Consider the following 19,422-nt stretch of genomic DNA (forward strand, 5'->3'; position numbering starts at 1 on the left):
TGAAGATATGTTATTACTGTTCTGTGTGAACATGTGTGAGGAGGTCAGCGGACAGCTTCAGTTGGTTCTCCTTTGCACTTTAGGTCTCAGGAACTGAACTCGGGTTTGTGCAGCAAGGCTTTTACCTGAGCTACCCCACCAGCCCACTGCTGTCACCCATTCTGTAGCTCAGGCTAGCCTGGAGTTCATTATACAGTTCGCATCTGCCTCAACAAACTCCTGTATTAACCTCCTGGGTCCCAAGATTACAGGTGTGTTTCACATTTCACTGTTAATTTGTGTGACAAGGTCTTGCTGGGCGCCACTGAGTGTCCTCAACATGTAGCCATCTTTCTTCCCGTCTCCCAAGTGCCAGCATTGCAAGTGTGTGCCACCATACCCTAGCAACATAAATATAATTTCCCCAAAGCCTTTGGACAACCATCCTAAAATATGTTCTCAGAAGCAAAACATGTAAGTAGGTAGTTGAACACAGTGGCCCACAAAACAGACACCAGAAGAGGAAAAAACAAAAACCCGAATACAAACACCGGCAGGCAGATACAGAAGTACATGCATGTACGTGCACACGCAGTCACACACATGCAAACACACACACACACACACACACACACACACACACAATGCACGCACAGACTCAACACACAACTTGGGGCACAGAAGTGACCGTTTAGGAAGGCAGATGGCTCAGTGGGGAAAAGCGCTCGTCACGCGAGCTTGAGGACTTGATTTCAAATCCCTAGGACCCACACGAAGCTAGTGTGGTTGCATGCATCCACGATCCTGCTGCTCCCATGGCCAGAGGCAAGGTGGAGGAAGAAGAATCCCGGAAGTCTGTGGAACAACCAGCCTGGAGTGTGTGGCAAAAAAGAAGAGACTGTCCTAAACAGAGTGGGAGTGGAGGACCAACAACCAAGGTTGTCTTCTCATCTTTACACACCACACATGGGAGGCACGTGTGCACCCACACTCACCAACACACAGGTGCACACACATGCACACAAAAGACATACAAAAACAAAACACCTGCTTCATTAGACTTACCAAGGTCATAATTTTTATTATACTCTGAATAAGGCTGATATTTAAAGAGCAGAGGAAATGCCTATACAAAAGGTTTATAGAACACTCATTTACATACTGGATATATATTCTTTACATTATAGAATAGTGGAAACTGCGCTAACAGATAAGACAGATAAGGCAACATTACAATGTCTTTGACACTGAGGATAAATGCAGTGTGGCTTCTAACATGGGTACAGCCCAACACTGGAGACTATAAGACCATTAATGAGAAGGTTAATGGGACCCTGGCTATCTATCAGAAGTGGTGGGCATCACTGAATTTACTCCCAGAATAGTGAGCTAACTTGCGCCCAACTGATGCCCTTGTGAGAAAAGCCTGGACAATGCCCCTTGCCAGTGTTTCTGAGCACACAGCGTAGTCTAGGATGCTGTGCCTCATTTTGTTCTGCTCAATAGACACATTACACACAGAAGACAGAACCTAGTCCTACCAACTCCTAGAAGATGTAGAGCTGTCTTCCTGTGGTTCCTCAGAGCAAATTCCTTAGTACCCTTGACCACTTTTACCTTGAGTAAAGGTCATACCTGGTCAGTCAGTTTCTAGAGCACATTCATGTGGCTTCTTGGATGCATTCCATGCTGACCATTGTGGGAGGCCCTGAAGTCTCCAATTAATTAGAAGGCTTGCTTCAGCTCTGCCCTGCTGATTTCTAGTTAGGCCCTCTCCCCCTCCAGCAGAAGGGACCTACCTGGCTTATAGTCTTTGGGTCACATTTGCATATAAACCATCATAGGATGTGGCACTTCTTGGCCAGAGCACAAACTTCAGCCCCACCCCCACCCCCACCCGATCTGGATTTTAGCTGCATATGGATAACTGAAACACTAGAAGCCTCTGTGGAAGACATGGGGCCTCTGGGGAATGCTGGCACATTCCCTTTAACAGGCACATCAGAGTGTGTCCACGAAGGAGGTCCTTAAAGACCAAGGCAAACATTTGGCACAGAAATGAGGCACTTGCTTTTGGTGCATCAATAGGAGCTAGAAAGTGGAATGGTCCACCTGTATACACACAGACAGACACACACAGGAGCTACAAGTGGAATGGTCCACCTTTACACACACACACACACACACACACACACACACACACACACACACACACACACACACACACACACACACACACACACACACCCAACAGAGCTGATTTCAATTCTACATGCAGTTACATTTCTCTGCCCCTTTTGAAACAGAGAACCCATCATGTAGATTTCCAAACCCCAGCCTGACAACGGTAGCCTAAGAGATGTCTAAGCTGGCATTGGATTTTAGGAATCAGAGTGGGGATTTCAGGCTGGGATGGGGATGATCAGAGCCTTCTTGGGGTATAAAGTTCTGAGAGGAGACCCTGGCTTTGTCTCCACATAGCCCTGCTGCACCTCCACTCTGGGAAGTGCTGGGCTCACTGGCTTCTTCAGAAACCTGCAACACCGGGGTGCCAATCTTAGCATGAACCATCACATCTGACTCAGTGGCTAAGACGACTCAGCAAACCAAACCTAGCCTGTGAGAACTAGAATTCTCGATCTTTCTCTTCATCCCCTTTCTCTCCCTCCTGACATCCGCATAGGTCCCCACGGAAGCTGCAGGTGCCACAAGGAGAATCATGGTAACAGCCTAGAAATGCCAGATGCACTTTAGGTCACGTAGGCCTGGAGATGGCCCAGTCAGTCTTGCAGAGGAGGCTGAGACTGATCCCAGTGTCTTAAGTCTCTCATTTCTCCTGGACATTCCCACCAGGAGAGAAATCATCCACATCTGGGCAAGACACACTGCTGTGCCAAGTAGAAGGTGGGCTGCTGGAGGCAAAACTGTTTGGCAGTACTGCAGATAAAGGACTCCGTAGTGTCACCCTGAAACCACTGTTCACCTTTTCCTCAAGGGGACAGTCGTCTCCGGTGTGTCTACAAGTGGACAAGCCTTCCAGCAATCACGGCTTAGTCGGCTGCAGCATTTGATATGGGTACAGTATGGCAATGGCAAGCGGTTATAAATAATTTGGCATAAGTAAAATATAAATTATATAAAATGGCGTTTTTTGATTCCGTCTTCTCATTTTCCTCTCAAGGTCCTCTAGGCTCTCCATAGCCCAGCTGGCCGCCTGAGAGCAGCCTCATGGAGTCCTTACCACCGGCAGTGGGGTCTCGGACATTGCGTGTTCCTCCCGACACCAGAGGCTTCCACTGCCCTCACTGCAGATCCCTTCCACGGTCCCCTAACTTAGATTCCCACCATGTTCCAACCTGCGCGAACCTTCACTAACCATGCATCCCCTCCTCAGCTGCATCACCGTCTGCTGTAGAAAGACAAGATGAGGGAGTCGCTGGACAGAGCGCTTCTGCTGACAGGTGGGGCACCATGGTTACTCAGCCCCTGCCAAGCAGGCTAGGTGCCCCTCATCCACGCAGATGCTAGTGAGCCAGGGACTCGGAGCCGCCTTGTCTTCTATACTCTCTTCTTGTATAGCCCTTGTCCATGGGACCCTGGGGAGGCATTCCCTGGCCCAAGATCCTTCTACTCAAAATGCGCTTGACTATATAAGTGTGTTGGGTGAGAAGTCACTCTCAGGAAAGGCCAATCTGTGGTGACATTGTTTGTTCCTGGTTTGAAGAGCTGCCATATTCTCCTCTCTCAGGTCTGGAATGTGAGGATTGTCAGTCTGGTACAAATGGGGCCCCGCCTCACCCCACTGCCATTTCGAGGGCCCTAGGAGGCACCTGGTGGGTTTGGCTAGGAGGGGCTTAGATCTTCTTAGGGGAGCCAATCATGACCTTTGACACAAAGTTGACAATGGCGCTGGCAGGCTGCTCGGGGTCGTGTTCTGCAAACAGGTGGCATACGTTGTCTGTAGCACTGCCCTGCTTCCGGGCCACGAATCCAAAGACTCTGCAAGAGACAAGTCGAGGTCAGAGTAGCCAGCACAGTGTGCAGCAACACACATGCATGCATCATCACACATACATGCATCACCACACATATATGCACCACACAGGCATGCAGAATCAAACTTTCACACAGTAGCAACCTGGGAGCAATAGCAACTGTGCCTACAGAAGGTTATGATGTGCCAAGCACTAGCTTGGAGACCTGGTCACCACCCTGCCCTCTGGTCCTTGGAAACTGCAGGAAGAATGAGCACTGAGCCTGGAGGAATGCCACCCTACCCTGAATCAAAGCGGAGGCTCTGCTTCCTCCTTAGCACCTCTTCTTTTTTTTTTTTTTTTTTTTTTTTTTTTTTTTTTTACTGGTGAGAATTTATTATCTGTTAGTAGCACACAGACCAAGTATTAATCACTCAGAATTACGTCTCTACAGAAGTGGGAATAATACAGGCCATTCTGTGGGGGCCATATGCATTTAATGATGGTGTTCCAGGTTTTTTATCTTCTTCTTATGCCTGTCAATCTGTTTCTGCAGACGCTCAATCTCCTCCAGGTGGTGCTTAATCTCGTCTTCATGGTGTTTCCTGAGGGCTGACAGTTGTTCTTTAGTCTTCTCTCGGAAGTACCGGTCCTCTTCGGCCTTCTCTCTCTTTCCGAAGGCCCCACCGGCTTCCCGGATGGAGCCAGCGCCGGAGTCCATGCTCTCCGACGAGTCCGAGACGTAGCCTCTGGTTTGCAGGACCCTCATAGCCCAGACGCCTGCTCGACCCCGAATCGCCAACGCCGAGCTCGCCATCGCCTCTCCCGCAGCTCAGCTCGCGTCGCGGGCGTGGCAGCTTCCTTAGCACCTCTTCTAGAGAGAGGGCTAGGGATCTTCTGGACACCTTCTACAGAGTCCTGAGATCCAGCTGGCCATGTAAAATCAGGGTCTCCCCTAGAAAGCCAAGGCCTTAGGGATTCCAGGAGGAATGCCAGAAGCACCCAGGCCTGCTTAGACAGACACCCAAGCCAGAAGGCTAATATGCCAAGGACTCCTCTCAGGCCGGTGAGACTATGATCACTTCAGGAAGTTGTGGCTGTCTGCTACTACTGATCAGTTCTCCAGAGCAGGAGACACTCTGCAATGGGCCTGCAGGGAAGGGGGCATGTGATGAACACAGGAGATGGGCAGTGCAGACTATGCAGAGGAAGCCAATCTGGGGGGCACGGTGAAGCCTCTGTAGTGGGGGGTGAGGATTAGGCTCCCCTGACTACCTTGACAGCAATGCTGAGCAGGGAACGAGAACTCGCCGGCCAAAGGAACAAAACACAATCCCTGAGTTTGGGAAATGTTGGGCACGGGCATCAGTCCTGCTCACACACGTAGGTCTGGGGGCCTCAGCAGTACTGTCACCTCTTAAATGGCTGGGTTAAGAAATCTGTCTGGGTGTGTATGAAAAAGGACACTACAGATAGAGTATAGACAGTGCACGTCCATCCCACCACAGAGGACAAGCCAACACTGTCCAGGCCTGTACTCTAACACCCAAACACTTATCCTTATTTTCTGCTTTCGGTTTAACCCAAACACACGATCCCGTTGACAATGACTACTTTGTTTTGTTGGGTCTTTTAAACAAGCCCTTCTTTGCAAATCTAGAATGGAGTTCAGCTCTGCCTTGTGATTATCCTCAAAAAGAGAAGAAATGTCGGCTACTTACTTGGAGGAAGGGCCATCTTTGATCCACCTTGAGAAATGATGAGAAAAAGGATTTATGTTAACGTTTTAAAATTAACGTATGAAAGTGTACTTTTTGGGTATAAAAATGGAAAATTCTTACTTCCTGTCTTGTGGGTCCAAAGCACAGAAAATCACACTGCTCACAGGGTAATGCCTCCGGAAGAAGAGCCTGTTGGGGAGGTAGAGAGAAAAGGTAGCTCCAGTCACTGGGGTTTAGGGTGATGGGAGATGGGCTGGGGAGATTCCTCATTTCCCCAGTGGGATGATTTGTGGAGTAGAAACTGCTTGATGCCTTTACGTGTTATTTGGGAAGAAGAACAGAGTTTGTGTTTGTGAACAGTCAACAACCTTAAACTGGGAGGAAGGGTTCTGGCAAGTACCAAGAGAAGCTCCAAAAAGAGTGACAGTGGCAGCCACAGGGAAGGTAGGCATGGATCTAGGAACTCTGAGGAACTGGAGGAGCAAGTGGTAAGACACAGGAGGCAGCTCAGGACCACTGGACCCCTCGGCTCTCCCAAGGCTGAGCCCATGTTTACAGCACCTTGCATGACATGTGCCCACTGCACTTTTATTGGAGTTCCTCAATTCTGCGGTAGGTATTTTGGCACAGGTTTGAAAGAAGGAAAAAAAACCAAACACCAGAGAGTTAAGGAGTTTGCTCAGGGTCATCTGCGGCAAGTGTGGGGGAAGCCCTGATCGGCAAAGCCACACTCTGCACTGTGGTCCTGCTCTCAGCCCAGCTGCTTCATCCTAAAGTGGAGGGTGGAAGACTCTGTCTTCAAACTATTGGGCAACTTGGGAAGATGAAGACAGGGTCTCACTTAAAGAACTGGCCCCAGGGGAGGCACTGCGGGTAGGTGTGGAGGACTGCAGGGAGGCTGCTGGGGCACAGCAGGCTCGGGATGGATGGTCTGGGCTATGCCCCATGTGTTCGTCCCGAGGGCTCCCAATTCCACACTGTGCTACTTTGACTAACACTAGCTGCCCACCAGTTATGGAAGTGATGATACCAACAGACACCTGCTGTGGGATGTTCTGTATGGCAAATGTGTTGCTCTGATTGGTCAATAAATAAAACACTGATTGGCCTGTGGCTAGGCAGGAAGTATAGGCGGGACTAACAGAGAGGAGAAAAGAAAGAACAGGAAGGCAGAAGGAGACACTGCCAGCTGCCACCATGACTAGCAGCGTGTGAAGATGCCGGTAAGCCACGAGCCATGTGGTAAAGTATAGATTTATAGAAATGGATTAATTTAAGATATAAGAACAGTTAGCAAGAAGCCTGCCACAGCCATATAGTTTGTAAGCAATATAAGTCTCTGTGTTTACTTGGTTGGGTCTGAGCGGCTGTGGGACTGGAGGGTGTCAGATTTGTCCTGACTGTGGGCCAGGCAGGAAAACTCTAGCTACAAATGGCGCCCAACGAGTTGGCAAGAGTTTCCACCTAAAACCTGAGAAAATATTCTAAAACGGAGCTAAAAATAGCTTCCTAATTGTCTCTCTCAAATGAGCGGCAGCTGCCGGTTTGAGCTACGAGTGGGTTCCTGGCGTGCACGCTCGACCTGCAGTATGGTGGGAATGAGGCCTCTGCAAGTGGCACATTAAGCTGCATGGTGGATTTAGCCTTTGCTAGTACAAAACAAAAAAAAGAGGTTTCTGGGCTACACGCTGCTTGGATAAAAGCATAGACCCACGATAGCTCCCAGGGCTGGCGGTAAACGTACCACCGCCATGTTGGGAAGCTGAGGTGGGCGGAGCCAGCAGCCATAGCACCATTTCAGTCTTACAAATGCTGCCGTTTAAAGCAATAGATTCACAATAAGACAGATTCAGATGTAATAGTTTACAATGTGTGTAAAAAATACGTAGGCTTGAAAGAGACAAAAAGTGATATATACAGTTATATAAACAAATACATAGTTTTAAAAAATAAAGTCTTTAAAGAGACAGTAAAATTAATATAAAAAATAAGCCACGTAAAGATGAATATTACACAGAGAATCTGGATTGTGTTTTCTATGGGATTTTTAACTGCAGAAAAACATTTGATCGTAAAAGATGTTGAGTTAAACCAATATGTATATTTTAAAGATACCTTGACTTCAAAATTTGGATGTAAGGATGTGTTGCTTTGGAAAGGAGACTCTGCTTTTGTTCCCACAGAAAGCCAGAGGCTATGGATTTGTTCCAGATTAAGATACATCAGGTTTGACCAGCCAAGACCCCCTGAAAGGTCTCCGATGACACCATGGCCCAGATGATCCAACATTCAGAATGGTTTGAAGGCAACTGGCTCAGATGATACACCCTCATGGACTATTCCATAATCCTAAAATTTTCTTTGTGTCCCCATAAGATACAGCGCCCCCCTCCAGCAGGAAGTAGTAAGAGAAGCTACGTCCAAATTCCCAAATTATATGTAATTTTACTTTAAGGTTAAAACCTTCCTTTTTGAAAAAAAAAAGGGGGGGGGAGTGCTGTGGGATGTTCTGTATGGCAAATGTGTTGCTCTGATTGGTCAATAAATAAAACAGTTTGTAAGCAATATAAGTCTCTGTGTTTACTTGGTTGGGTCTGAGCGGCTGTGGGACTGGCGGGTGTCAGAGATTTGTCCTGACTGTGGGCCAGGCCGGAAAACTCTAGCTACAGACGCCAGTAGGTTCTGGTCCATCTCAGTGGTTTTACAGTTATGACTTAAAAGATTCTGCATCTTAAAAAAATATACTTAAAGGAAAATGGCCTTGAAGGTAGAGAGCTGGCTCACGGATAGCGTTTGCAGTGCAAGCCTGAGGACCTGAGTTCAAATCCTCAGTACCCATGTAAAATCAGGGTATGCAGATGTGAGTTTCTAACTCTAGCACTGGAGGGACTGGGAGAATGGCATGGCATTGAGCAGATCCCTGGCGCTCACTCACCAGCTAGTCTAGCCCAAACAGTGAGTCCCAGGTTTACTCAGGGATCCTGTCTCAAAGGAAAGAACGGAAAATGACTGAGAAAGACACCCGCTGCTGACCTCAGGCCTCCACACCCCTCCCACCCCACACTTACTTTCTCTGGTTGTCAGTCAGGGTGATGCCCTGGGCTGACACCTTGAAGTGTACCACTGTGGACACTGGAGGAGGCTCTTGAACCAGGGTCATATTCAGGGCTTTCTGGACTGCCTGGTGACCCGTGAGGGACTCCATTTCCACAGAGTTCAAGTACCACACGTTGCAGGCTGCAAGACAATGGGGAGGGGATGAGAAATGCATTAGCCAGGACTGTTGGGGACACACACGCTCTGGCAGATGGAGAGAGACCAACCAGAAGAGGAAAAGATCAGGAACAATTTGAATGTGTGACCCAGGCCAGGAGCATTGGCAAGCACGTGTTCCCTGCTTTCCAGTACCAAGCACATGTTGGCTCCAGTGCCAAGAAGAGGATATAACAAACTACTCGGGGGTGGCCTGTTGGTGAGAGAAGTGCTGTGTTCATCCAGGATCTTCCCTGGCCTCAGAGAGAGAGTAAACACAATGGTTATATTAATACAAACACCCAAAATGTGATAAGTACAGACACTGGAATTCCTGAGAAACATTCATGAGGTGACTTGCCTAACATGCTGGAAGGGCATGCAGAGGGGCCATGGAGAGATGGCTCGCACCCAGTAGCTTAGTGCATAGACCCCACCTCCCGTGTGTCCCGATTCCCTACACTGCCAGACAAGGGTGTTCTCTGCAGTCATCTCCTCTCAGGGGGTGAGGAAAAGTGACTGAGTGTAGGTACAGCCCTGATTACCCCACTGTCCCGTTTAGCCCCCACTCCTGCATTACAAGCAGAGGCTAACACAGATTTGAGAGTGTAGAAGCTGGTTTGTTAGCATGGGCCGTGCTTTAGGCTCTGCCTGAAGCTCAAGAAGGAAACCAGAGCCTCCAGTGCAGAGATGGAGAAGGGCCCTTCCCTGGAAATGATCCTGTTTGTCCCCGCTGAGATCCCTGCTGCAATCTGACTGCCACTGTAGAGGCCCTCAGGGGTGCTGAGGACACTAAGAGGGCTTCACCAGACCTGAGTGGGTGTGGCTACAACACTGAGCTTTCCTTCTTGGCTTGCTTTCTTGCTCTCTCTTAACACCACTCTCTCCTCAGTCTGTTTCCTGCCAGAGCTCAAGCAGCACAAACCAGCACAAGCCAAGCAGATGACAATATCATGCTTACACCTCAGAAACGTGAGCCAAAATGCTCTCCTTTATAAACACCCCCATGCTGTATAATGTCAGAACCGCAAGAACGGATTAACAGTGGACTTGCCCTTGCTGGCTTCACTTTGCAGAAGGGGGCACGGGGATATGCTAACTCTGCTTTAGAGGCCTCTAGAGCAGTGGTTCTCAACCAGTGGGCTGCAATCCCTTTGGGGATGGATGGGATCTTATACACTGACAAGACGATCGCAAAAGGAAAGCCCTTCCCTTCATTCAGAAGTTAGCAGTCAGTCAGGACCGAAGCTTCACTGGCCCCAGAAGAGAAAGGCAAGGGAGGAAGACCTGTCCTGTCCTGAGAAGGGAGCAGACACTGAGAGGGAACAAGGAACCTCAAAGACTTGAGACAAGTCGCCCTTGTTGCTTTTAGCCAGGATTAGAGCCATGAGCTCAGCTCCACGGTTGAACACTTACCCAGCCCCAGCATTGCAAACCAACCCAATAAGACTTTCTAAATGCACAAATAATGGAGTTTCATCTGAGACACTTTTGGTCTGCAAACTTTATTTACATTTACACTCATGGAAAGGAGCTGGACCATCCCGGTATCCAAATGCCACTGTTCCTGAAGCAAATCTACGTAAATTTCTAACCCAAATATAATTTTTCACTAGCTTGAACTTAACCTAGTACCTCTTATTAATAACAATCCCAAAAAGCCCCAAAGAGCAGTCTGCATTTATCACCTCCAGTTTGCAGACAAGGTTAATCTCCTTGTTCAGAGAACTTAATTCCTTAGGAACACTGGTAGTCATCACCCCTCTAAGTTCAGGTCAAGGTGACTTTGCTAAAACAAACTTCACAGATAACTTCAGTGTTCAGACCTGGCTCACAGTCCCAGATGAGACCACTAAAGGGGAGCTGGAAGCTTTGGTGGGTGGCTTGCACATCAGCTCCCAGCTAAACTAAGGGCTTTCCTGTGTTCTCTTGGGAAAGACAGAAAGGTATCAAAAATTCTTAAAATTAAAATTGGCCAAGGCATAAAGCCCACAAAGCTCTGAGGGAATGAGTACCTTTAACGTTGGGGTAACCTGAGTCACTTTGGATAATTTAGCTATGTTTGTCAGGGGGATCTGAAAAGCCTGGAAATAACTTCAAGGTCCCACTTCTCCAAAGATTCAAAAGGAAAATCTTCCAGAAGCACGTGCTACAGCTAGTCTACAGAGCAAGATGTTCATGCCCATATGAATTACAGCAGGAAGAAAGTGGAAATAGATTATATCCAAGAATGAAGAAAGGGTTAAAGTCATTCTCTCAATGAAATATGAAGCCACCAGCAAATGGTAATCATGAAAATTATATAGCAACATGGAAAAATGGTTAGCAGGTAATTGGAAAAGCAGAATAAACCGTCTCTGCTATGATTAGAACTATAAAATCAAAAGCATGTGTGCTATGAACAGGCACTGGAAAGAAGCCTGGAAAATGGAAACATACTTCAGGAGGGTGAATACTCTGTCTCTGATCCTGTCATGTTGCTTATGCAGTTTCAAATGGCAGTGTGAGTCTGTGTGTGTGTGTGTGTGTGTGTGTGTGTGCGCGCGCGCTGAGAGGGGGGTGTGCGTGCATTTTTACCTAACTACTATGAAAATCCCATAGACTTGGCACACCTAGATGTGGTTCACAGGAAACCACAGACTAGACTGCTGTCTTGGAGGCACCACAGGGAGCTTCCTGACAAGGATTGCTCCTACTGTGGTACCAGGAAGGAGCCTGGTGTTGGGAGATGTTGGGAGAAATTACACCTCTGGAGGCAGGTCCCCTATGATCATGACAGTGGGCCAGCACCAGCTCCCACAGAGTCAGGCTCTCTCTAACAGACACCCTGTGGCCTGCAGAGCCAAGTGCTCCCGGAGAGGGGAGACCTGGAGCTGTGGGGCCTCATGAGACATCAAACAGGACAGCGTTTTTCAGACCGGCAGTGGGGAGGTCCCATGCCAGGAAAAGTTTCCATCTGAAGGCGGTTTCAGGTCCACATATCTGAATTCATTAGTGTCGCTTCTGGGACTTTAGCTTAAGGTAATATGTAGAAGTCTGGAAAAACGCCAGCAGGAAGATGGTCCTTCAAGTATGGCTTATAGCACTGAAAAACTAGTCAGGCCAACTGGATGACCACGAATAGCTGAATTACACAATGGAGAGCTAGCTACACAGCCACAAGAGACTGACACTTGTGTTACGTTTGCACAAACCACGAGCAAAACTCATTACACAAACTGCAAACAGGAATGTGAAGGAATTGTGCACCGAGGACAGCCCCGGGAGGGGGAAGTGCAGGAACAGAAGTGACTGATGCCCAGAGCAGTGTCTGCTTTAGGAAACTTCCGGTCCCCCACCCCGTCTTCCCAGTGTGAAGCGGCTGCACAAAGCAACAGGCTCAGGAGTCATTTATGCCCTGCTTCTTTTGGGCATTGGCCTGCTTAAAAAAAAAAAAAAAAAAAAAAAAAACTTAAAAGAACACATAATCTTTATTAATTTATACTCACAGGGCATTAAGTTCAACAGCCACACACAATCTACAGACCTATTGGAAGTCTGGAGAAAGAGCCTCTTTTCTCAGGATTAGCTTACACTCCTCAGTTTCCAGAAGAAACAATTAAGAATTGAGGGCTTAAAATACAGAAACAAATTGTTCCAGCTATTGGAACAAAGTCATAATGACATTAGTATCAAATTTCCCATCCTGCACTGACTGCTGTGTTCCTGGGTCTTGGCTTCTACTGTGAAGATAGGGGACATTTCCAAGGACCTTAGCAGGAGTCTGGGATCAGGACGACAAGTGGAATTCAGTTGGGGGAGTATGGGAACTGCAGTGCTCAGAGATCAGAATAGCCCCAGCTTTTTGATCCGATGTTTGTGTTATAGGTATTCTAAATGACCACAGGTAATCCTCAGACACGGATGGTGCAAGCTCCGCCCCCAGACCCGGTGAGCAGAATTCCTGCCTTGGTAGTGCTCAGTGGCATGGAAAATTCACACTCTTAGTGTGTTACAGTAAAAGAATCTCAAAGCAGCCTTAAGTTAAACCTCATGTCTTAATGCCCAACCCAAATAATTAAACAGACTACAAGGTTTCACATGAAGTCTTATTGCTTAGAAAACCCACCCACTAAAAAAAATAAGAAGTGCTCTTTTAAAAGATGGGAAAATGTATTTAAAAATAGTGAGCTGTAGCCATACATGGGACATCTGTAACACACCCCTCCACAAAAGACTCAAGGATTATATTATGGAAGAGCCAGAGGTCAGGGGTGACTGGGGCAATGTCTTCTGAATACACCATGGCTACTACAGCCATAAACTCACGGTAACACATGATCAAGCCAGTCAACAGTCCAACACAGCTGGAAGAGACACACAAGCCCCAGGCCCTAGCCGAGGAACCAAGGACAGCTGGTGTCTGGTAAAGGACGTGAGAGCCAGTTTTCTTGAGGGAGTATGGCTCTTGGGAGGTTGACCATGCTTCTGTGGATGCCCCCATACCCATGAGTACACAGGCAGAACTAACTGGTCTCAGTAAGTTAAAAAAAAAAAGAGAACATGAGGTTTGAATGGGGACACGCAGGAGGAGGATCTGGGAGGAGTTGGGGTGACTATGATCAAAATACACTGAAATTCTCAAAGATTCAATAAAATATGATATTAAAACAATGTGCTGGAAAGGAAGGGGGAGGTTTAACTTCTAAAAACAAGGGCAATAGTGGACATTAGCATGACTGAATGCAACATTTACTGGATGGATACAGTTAACAAACTATAAAAAACTGCTTACGATGAGTGGTATTAAACCAGAGATGACTGCAGTGGCACACTGGTTCTGGCACTCACCATGGGGACAGAGAAGCAGAGCTTTGTTGCTAACACAAATGCAGATGGTGGTATGGGCAAGACGCCCAGTGGGCTCTGACCAACAGTCTATACCTCAGGAACTCCATTCACGGAGTGGAATGAGACTATGCCACCCACTCTGCTCCATGAGGCAAGCTCTCCTAGGCAGGGATGTCACCATGATCCTTTTCTTCAGTCTTTTTTATTTTTATTTTTTTTTTAATAAAGTTGATACATAGCTGTGGTTTAAAAACCAATCATTATAGTTGTGTTTTTTTTTTTTTAATTTTCAAGTACATTTTTGAGAGGTAGAATCAAATAATCAAATCAGCCAAAGGCCATACTGATGTCTTAACATCAGTATGTTATAGTATCAGTATGTTACACGTCAGTATGTATCAGTGTGACACAAGGGTGTCAACCCTGGAGGGCTTCAGGGAGCACCTAAAACAGACGCAGGGGCCATGAGTTTACCTCTCCCATGGTACTCACTGTCTCCTGTAGCCACCATGGACTGTGACTCAGGGCCAGCCTGCTCAGGCTCAGAAAGAGCCAGGAGAGAGATGGGAAGGCTGGCTAGCCAGGGAAAGGCTTTCCTCTGAGGTCAGGAGAACAATTCCCAAGGCCTTTTCCAGTGTCTACTCACTTGTTCTCTACCTCATCTGGATAGGAAGAATATAGTCCATACTGAACAACATAAACCTAACGTCTGTACAGCTGCATACATGTTAGATGCTAATCCTTGCTTGTTCTCTACCTCATCTGGGTAGGAAAAATATAGTCCGTATCGAACAATATAAACCTAAGGTCTGTGCAGCTGCATACATGTTAAACATCCATCCTCAGAATGGCAGCCAGGCTGGAACCCAGAGATACCACAGTGACACAGTCCTAGCTTGGGGCAAGTCCCTTGTCACCTTTGTTGTGGCTATGGGTAAGCCATCTTCTTGGAAATCTAAAACACATTCCACATTACAAATGAGAGAGTCTTCTTTGGTTGTACAGTGGTCACAGTGATGTATTTAACTTTACAGAGCAGACTACATTAGAAGAAGACAAATTATACAGAGGAGACAGATGTTTCTCAGACTTTACCATGGCATTCTAGCTGGAGAGTGGGAGATAACTAAACAGTGAGATACCACTCTCTATCTGTTAGAACGAGCACATCCTTCGGAGTGACATCATCACCTGTAGCGAGAATGTGGAGCAAAGAGATGCTTCCCGACTGCTGGTGGGAATGCAAAATGGTACAGCCACTTTGTAAAAAAAAAAAAAAAAAGTCCTGTGGTTTCTTTCAAAGTTAACTATACTCTTGCCACATGATCTAGCAATCAGGCTCCTTCGTATCTAATCAAAGAAGTTGGAAACATACTGACCAAAAACTTGCATTTGGGTATTTTTAGAAGCTTTATTCATACTTGCCAAAACTTAGAAACAATCAGATATTGTTCAGTAGCTGTGTGGGTAAATAAGCTGTGGTTCACCCAGGGCTGGGAAGATACCTTGGTTGGTAAAAATGCTTGTCATGGAAGCTGCAAGCTAAGGATTTGAGTGCAGGTCCCCAGAAAGCACATAAAAGTTGGGTGCAGTGATGTACTGCTGTATCTTAGCATTGGGGAGAGACACAGGTGGGTACTTAGAGCTCGTTGGCCAGCTTGCCTACCCACATCAATGAGCTAAGTAAGGGTTCAGTGAGAGACTCTGCTTCAAAAAATCTAGAGTCATTGAGGAAGATACACAACATGGACTTCTACCTCTACACACACGTGCACACACATGTTCAGGCACCCGCAGGTATCTGTACAAACAGATATATGTGCTCCTGCACTACACACCATGAAAGAAACCACCAATCCATGAAAGCCATGGAAGAAGCTTAACGTATACTACCAAGTGAAAGAGACCAATCGGAAAATGCTACATAGCTTGTGTTTACAGCATAAGGCCTTCTAGAAAAGTCTAAACTATGGGGAGCGCATAAAAAGATCAGTGGCAGTGAGGGTCTTAACCACGGCGGAGGAATGAGTAGAGAGAGCAGAGGGGAATTTCAGGACAAAGGAAATACTTTGTGCGACATTATACTGATGAGTGAATGCCAAAGGGATTTCTTAAGCCCGTTGACACCAAGAGTGAACTCTCCATCCCTGGGTGGAGCCTTGTGAAATTTAAGCTAGAGGCCATCAATGGCTGCTGACAGAGGGAGACGCAGCTTTCCTCACGGATGAGTGCCCTGATGCATTGTTAAATCCTACACGGTCAGGTCTAAATACATGTGTATGTGAGCAACACTAAAAGGACGCAGTGTGTGTGTGTGTGTGTGTGTGTGTGTGTGTGTAACAATAATAGTAACTAAAGAAGCAGGGGTCATGAATATGACAGCGAGTGGGGGGCACAGAAGAAGTAGGAGGGGAAAAGGGAGGGAGAGAAAAGATGTAAATTTTCAACAAGTTGTAAATTGTAAAAAGACTCTAAGTAAACTGTGGACTTGACTTAATGCTGTGTAAGGACACCAGCTCATCCGCTGTGACACTATGGTGTGGGATGCTGCGAATGGAGAGCCAGAGTTCCTACGGGATCTCTAGACCTTTCATACCTCCCGGTAATGGGTCTAGGAAGTAAGAGCTATTAATATAGATGTTTCAACCAAGTGGCCTGGTCTCCGGAGACCTGGCTCTGGGTGGTGTGTCTCACCACACAGATGGCAGAGAGGGCCCAGCAGTTGACTCACGTTGAGTGACTGTTGAGTCACAGCTACAGAACATTTTTGCATTTTCAGCTGGCAAGGCAGGTCACCCACATCCTGCCTTACTGCGCCCCCGCCCCCACCCCCACACCAAATACAGGACTTGACATTTATTCCACTGAATTTGGTCTTGTTCAAGTCAGACCAATAGCTCTAGCCTCTTATGCCCTGGCCATGTCTCCTCACAGCTGCACCCCACCCAGCTGTGCCAAGCATCTATAAAAGGAAACTTCCTTCACAGTCCCCAGAAAAGCAGGAAATGACTGTCCAAAGGGAAGTTCTATCACGGAGTTCGGTTCTGCCCAATGACTCGGAGGTGCGGAGACCGAGAAACCAAGGAAGGCTGTGCTCACTGACCTGCCCCCTGCTTCAGCAGCTCGGCTGCCGAGTTGGCTGCTGTCTGGGGAGAGTTTTCTGCTATCTCCTCCAGTGGATCTACAGGAAGACGGAAGAAAAGAGAAATAAGGACTTCTGACACAGTAGTCCACACGACAAAGACAATTTCATGACAGAATTCCCAGGCAGTGACAGCAGCGGTAACTCTCTTGAGAGACAATAGTCCAGTCCACAGAAACTGCAATCCCACCCAGAACACAGATGGGAGTGGCATGCCCCCCCTCCCCCGCCACTCCCACACACAACATTTTCCTGGTCTCTGAATTCATTTACATGAAAGATCAAAATTTTAAAGACAAACCCACTTACCTACAGGAAAGTTGGAACACATAGTCAAGCCCCATATCCCCCGGATATTAATTTTTAAAAATTATTATGGGTATTTTCTAACAAATATAAAAGTAAAGAGACTTGTTTCTTCATAACCTAAATTTAACCATAGCAGCATATTTCACATTTTGTAGGTCTGTAAATCTGTCATGCAAGTGACCTTGAAAATCAGTCTGAGAATATATATAATACACACACATATGTGCGTTTGTGTATATAAATTAACTACTTATTTATGTATTTTACATTCATGTAAAATGTAAATGAATGTAAAAATGTGTTTTACATTCATGTATGTCTGTGGACCTCATGAATGCCTGGTGCCCAAGGAGGCCAGGAAAGGTCAGATCCCCTGGGATGGGAGTTGTAGATGTTTGGGAGCCACCTGATGTAAGTGCTGGGAATTGAACCCTGATCCTCTGGAAGTCATCTCTCTAGTCCCCAAGTGTCTTACAATTTTAAGCTGAAGAGTCTTTGCTTTCTAGGACCCTTCCAATGCTCAGTATCTTGGAGCTGCTGTCTGCAGCAGGGCCTTCTCCCTTCTGAATTCAGGTGGCCACCTGCTTGCTTTGGAGTTTGTGTAGAGCACATGTTAGTAAAGAATCTTTGTCTGACTTCTTTTTTGTTTTTGTTTTTTTTTTTTTTTATTAAGGATCGCGCAGGTTCTGGGAGCCGCGTGCTACGAACAGTGCAGAAGATTCTACACACAGCCCGTCTACACTGGGGCCTCCACCACATACCTCTCTCTGGAATGAGAAGCTTGCAGGGCAAAGCCAAGGGCGTAATGGAATGCTGGCACACCAAAGCCGTCAGGCTCCCTGTGGAGTGGGTAAGAGCAAATGAGAGTCTTCAAGGTCTTCCTCGGCTGTGTATTTAGTCAGAGAATCAGTTGAGACCAAACTCCCAAAAGGCAAGCCTTTAATACCACTGTGGGATGTGACCCAAAACTCCCAGAAATGTCGAGGTTGCAAGACAGTGGTTGGTCAAGAGACTTGCGGTATATTCCTAGCGCATCGCCTTGATCAGTGCCAAGTGCCTCGTGCTTCTTAACGAGTAGGATATGAGGCTGCCCAGTCTGTCCAGAAGCCTACGAAAGGCTCTCAATTAACAAAGGAGGAGGGAGGCTCTGGTGGTAGCTGTGCTCCCCCTTGTGCCTGAGGGGTGGGGGCACACTGGGCTCCAACCCTGCTGGGACCCACTGGCTGACCTTCACAGTACTTGTTGGCTCTTCTTACTCTAGCCCTGGGATGGTCCTTTCCATGTATTTGGTTCTGACAAAGCTTTTAAAGGCAATTAACACTTTCAGCTTATCTTAAAGACTTCAGAGGGCGGCAGCCTTAGATTTGGGGGCTGAAATGAGAGCAACCCATCATGACAGAGAGGCCCTCGGATTTCAAGCCACCTGAAGGAGGGAATCCATGCCCTGGTAAGTCTCAAGAGAGCATCTCAAATAACTCACCAAAATATGGTTCATTCGAGCACCCTTTCAACCGCACTCCCTTTGGGGTACACTCAATCAAGAAATGCCGGACAAGCTCATTAGACAAATCTCCAGCTGCAGAAGGAAGAGAAAAAAATAATTTTAAAAATTTAAAGCACAGGAGACTCAGTGTAGGGGGAAAGGCTAGAAAGAGAGAGAGGGGAGAGACAGAGATGGATAGATGGTGGAGGGATGGATAGACAAGACAGACAGACAGAGATTAAAAAAAAAAGATGCCTCCTGCAGAAATAGAGGTCAGAGCTACACCTAAGAAGACTCCCTCTGAATAGGACTAAACTGCAGCACTATGGGGCTGCCTAGAACCACCCTTGGGATGGTGAGCAGTGATAAAAGCCAGGTGGATGGTAAAACCTCTTGAAGTGAAAATGTGGAGACTAAGAGACCCCCCCCCCCCCCCCCCCGCCGCCGAGACATCCTCCGACACTACAAGTACTCCCAGAGAAGGGATGGGTTGGCAGCTGAGAACGACCCTGGCCTCGGAGCACTAGCTGCATTCCTCTGAGAGAGAAAAGACCACTAAGGCTCGGAGAGAAAAGACTTCAGTAAAGAGCTGGAAGGATGCCAGCCCTCTGGGTGAGGTGGAGCTGACAGCTGGGTAGAGAAAGGCCTTCAGCAACAAGCATGCTGCTGTGTAGGAGCAGCATTCCACGACACTGCCAGTCAACAGAACCTTGTGTTCACGCCAGCTGCTGA

At 47.2% G+C, this 19,422-nt stretch overlaps 2 protein-coding genes across 4 annotated transcripts in view; both read right to left on the minus strand.

Moving 5' to 3' along the window:
• Positions 1–1,034: 1,034 nt before the first annotated feature.
• Tns3 (tensin 3) overlaps positions 1,035–19,422 on the minus strand; it is a 246,454-nt gene continuing 228,066 nt past the window's right edge. For all 3 annotated transcript variants that reach the window (XM_052734489.1, XM_052734488.1, XM_052734487.1), the window contains 7 exons: positions 18,688–18,783; positions 17,969–18,046; positions 16,860–16,937; positions 8,743–8,911; positions 5,795–5,863; positions 5,675–5,701; positions 1,035–3,978 (listed from right to left, as the gene is read on the minus strand). In XM_052734489.1, coding sequence (XP_052590449.1) covers positions 3,834–3,978; positions 5,675–5,701; positions 5,795–5,863; positions 8,743–8,911; positions 16,860–16,937; positions 17,969–18,046; positions 18,688–18,783 — 662 coding nt within the window. In that variant the 3' untranslated portion in view covers positions 1,035–3,833. The remainder of the gene's footprint in view (positions 3,979–5,674; positions 5,702–5,794; positions 5,864–8,742; positions 8,912–16,859; positions 16,938–17,968; positions 18,047–18,687; positions 18,784–19,422) is intronic.
• Positions 4,359–4,787, minus strand: LOC128108217 (ATPase inhibitor, mitochondrial-like). The gene has a single exon (XM_052734490.1). It carries the CDS (start codon positions 4,768–4,770, stop codon positions 4,450–4,452), a length of 321 nt encoding a protein of 106 aa, XP_052590450.1. The 5' UTR covers positions 4,771–4,787; the 3' UTR covers positions 4,359–4,449.

The sequence above is a fragment of the Peromyscus californicus genome, unplaced genomic scaffold (genome assembly GCF_007827085.1).
Source record: "Peromyscus californicus insignis strain IS unplaced genomic scaffold, ASM782708v3 Scaffold_13__1_contigs__length_99412109, whole genome shotgun sequence".
Taxonomy (NCBI): Eukaryota; Metazoa; Chordata; class Mammalia; order Rodentia; family Cricetidae; genus Peromyscus; species Peromyscus californicus.

What these genes read in the sequence shown, in the direction of transcription:
- LOC128108217 (XM_052734490.1), bottom strand. Translation starts at nt 4,770, where the DNA reads ATGGCGAGCTCGGCGTTGGCGATTCGGGGTCGAGCAGGCGTCTGGGCT.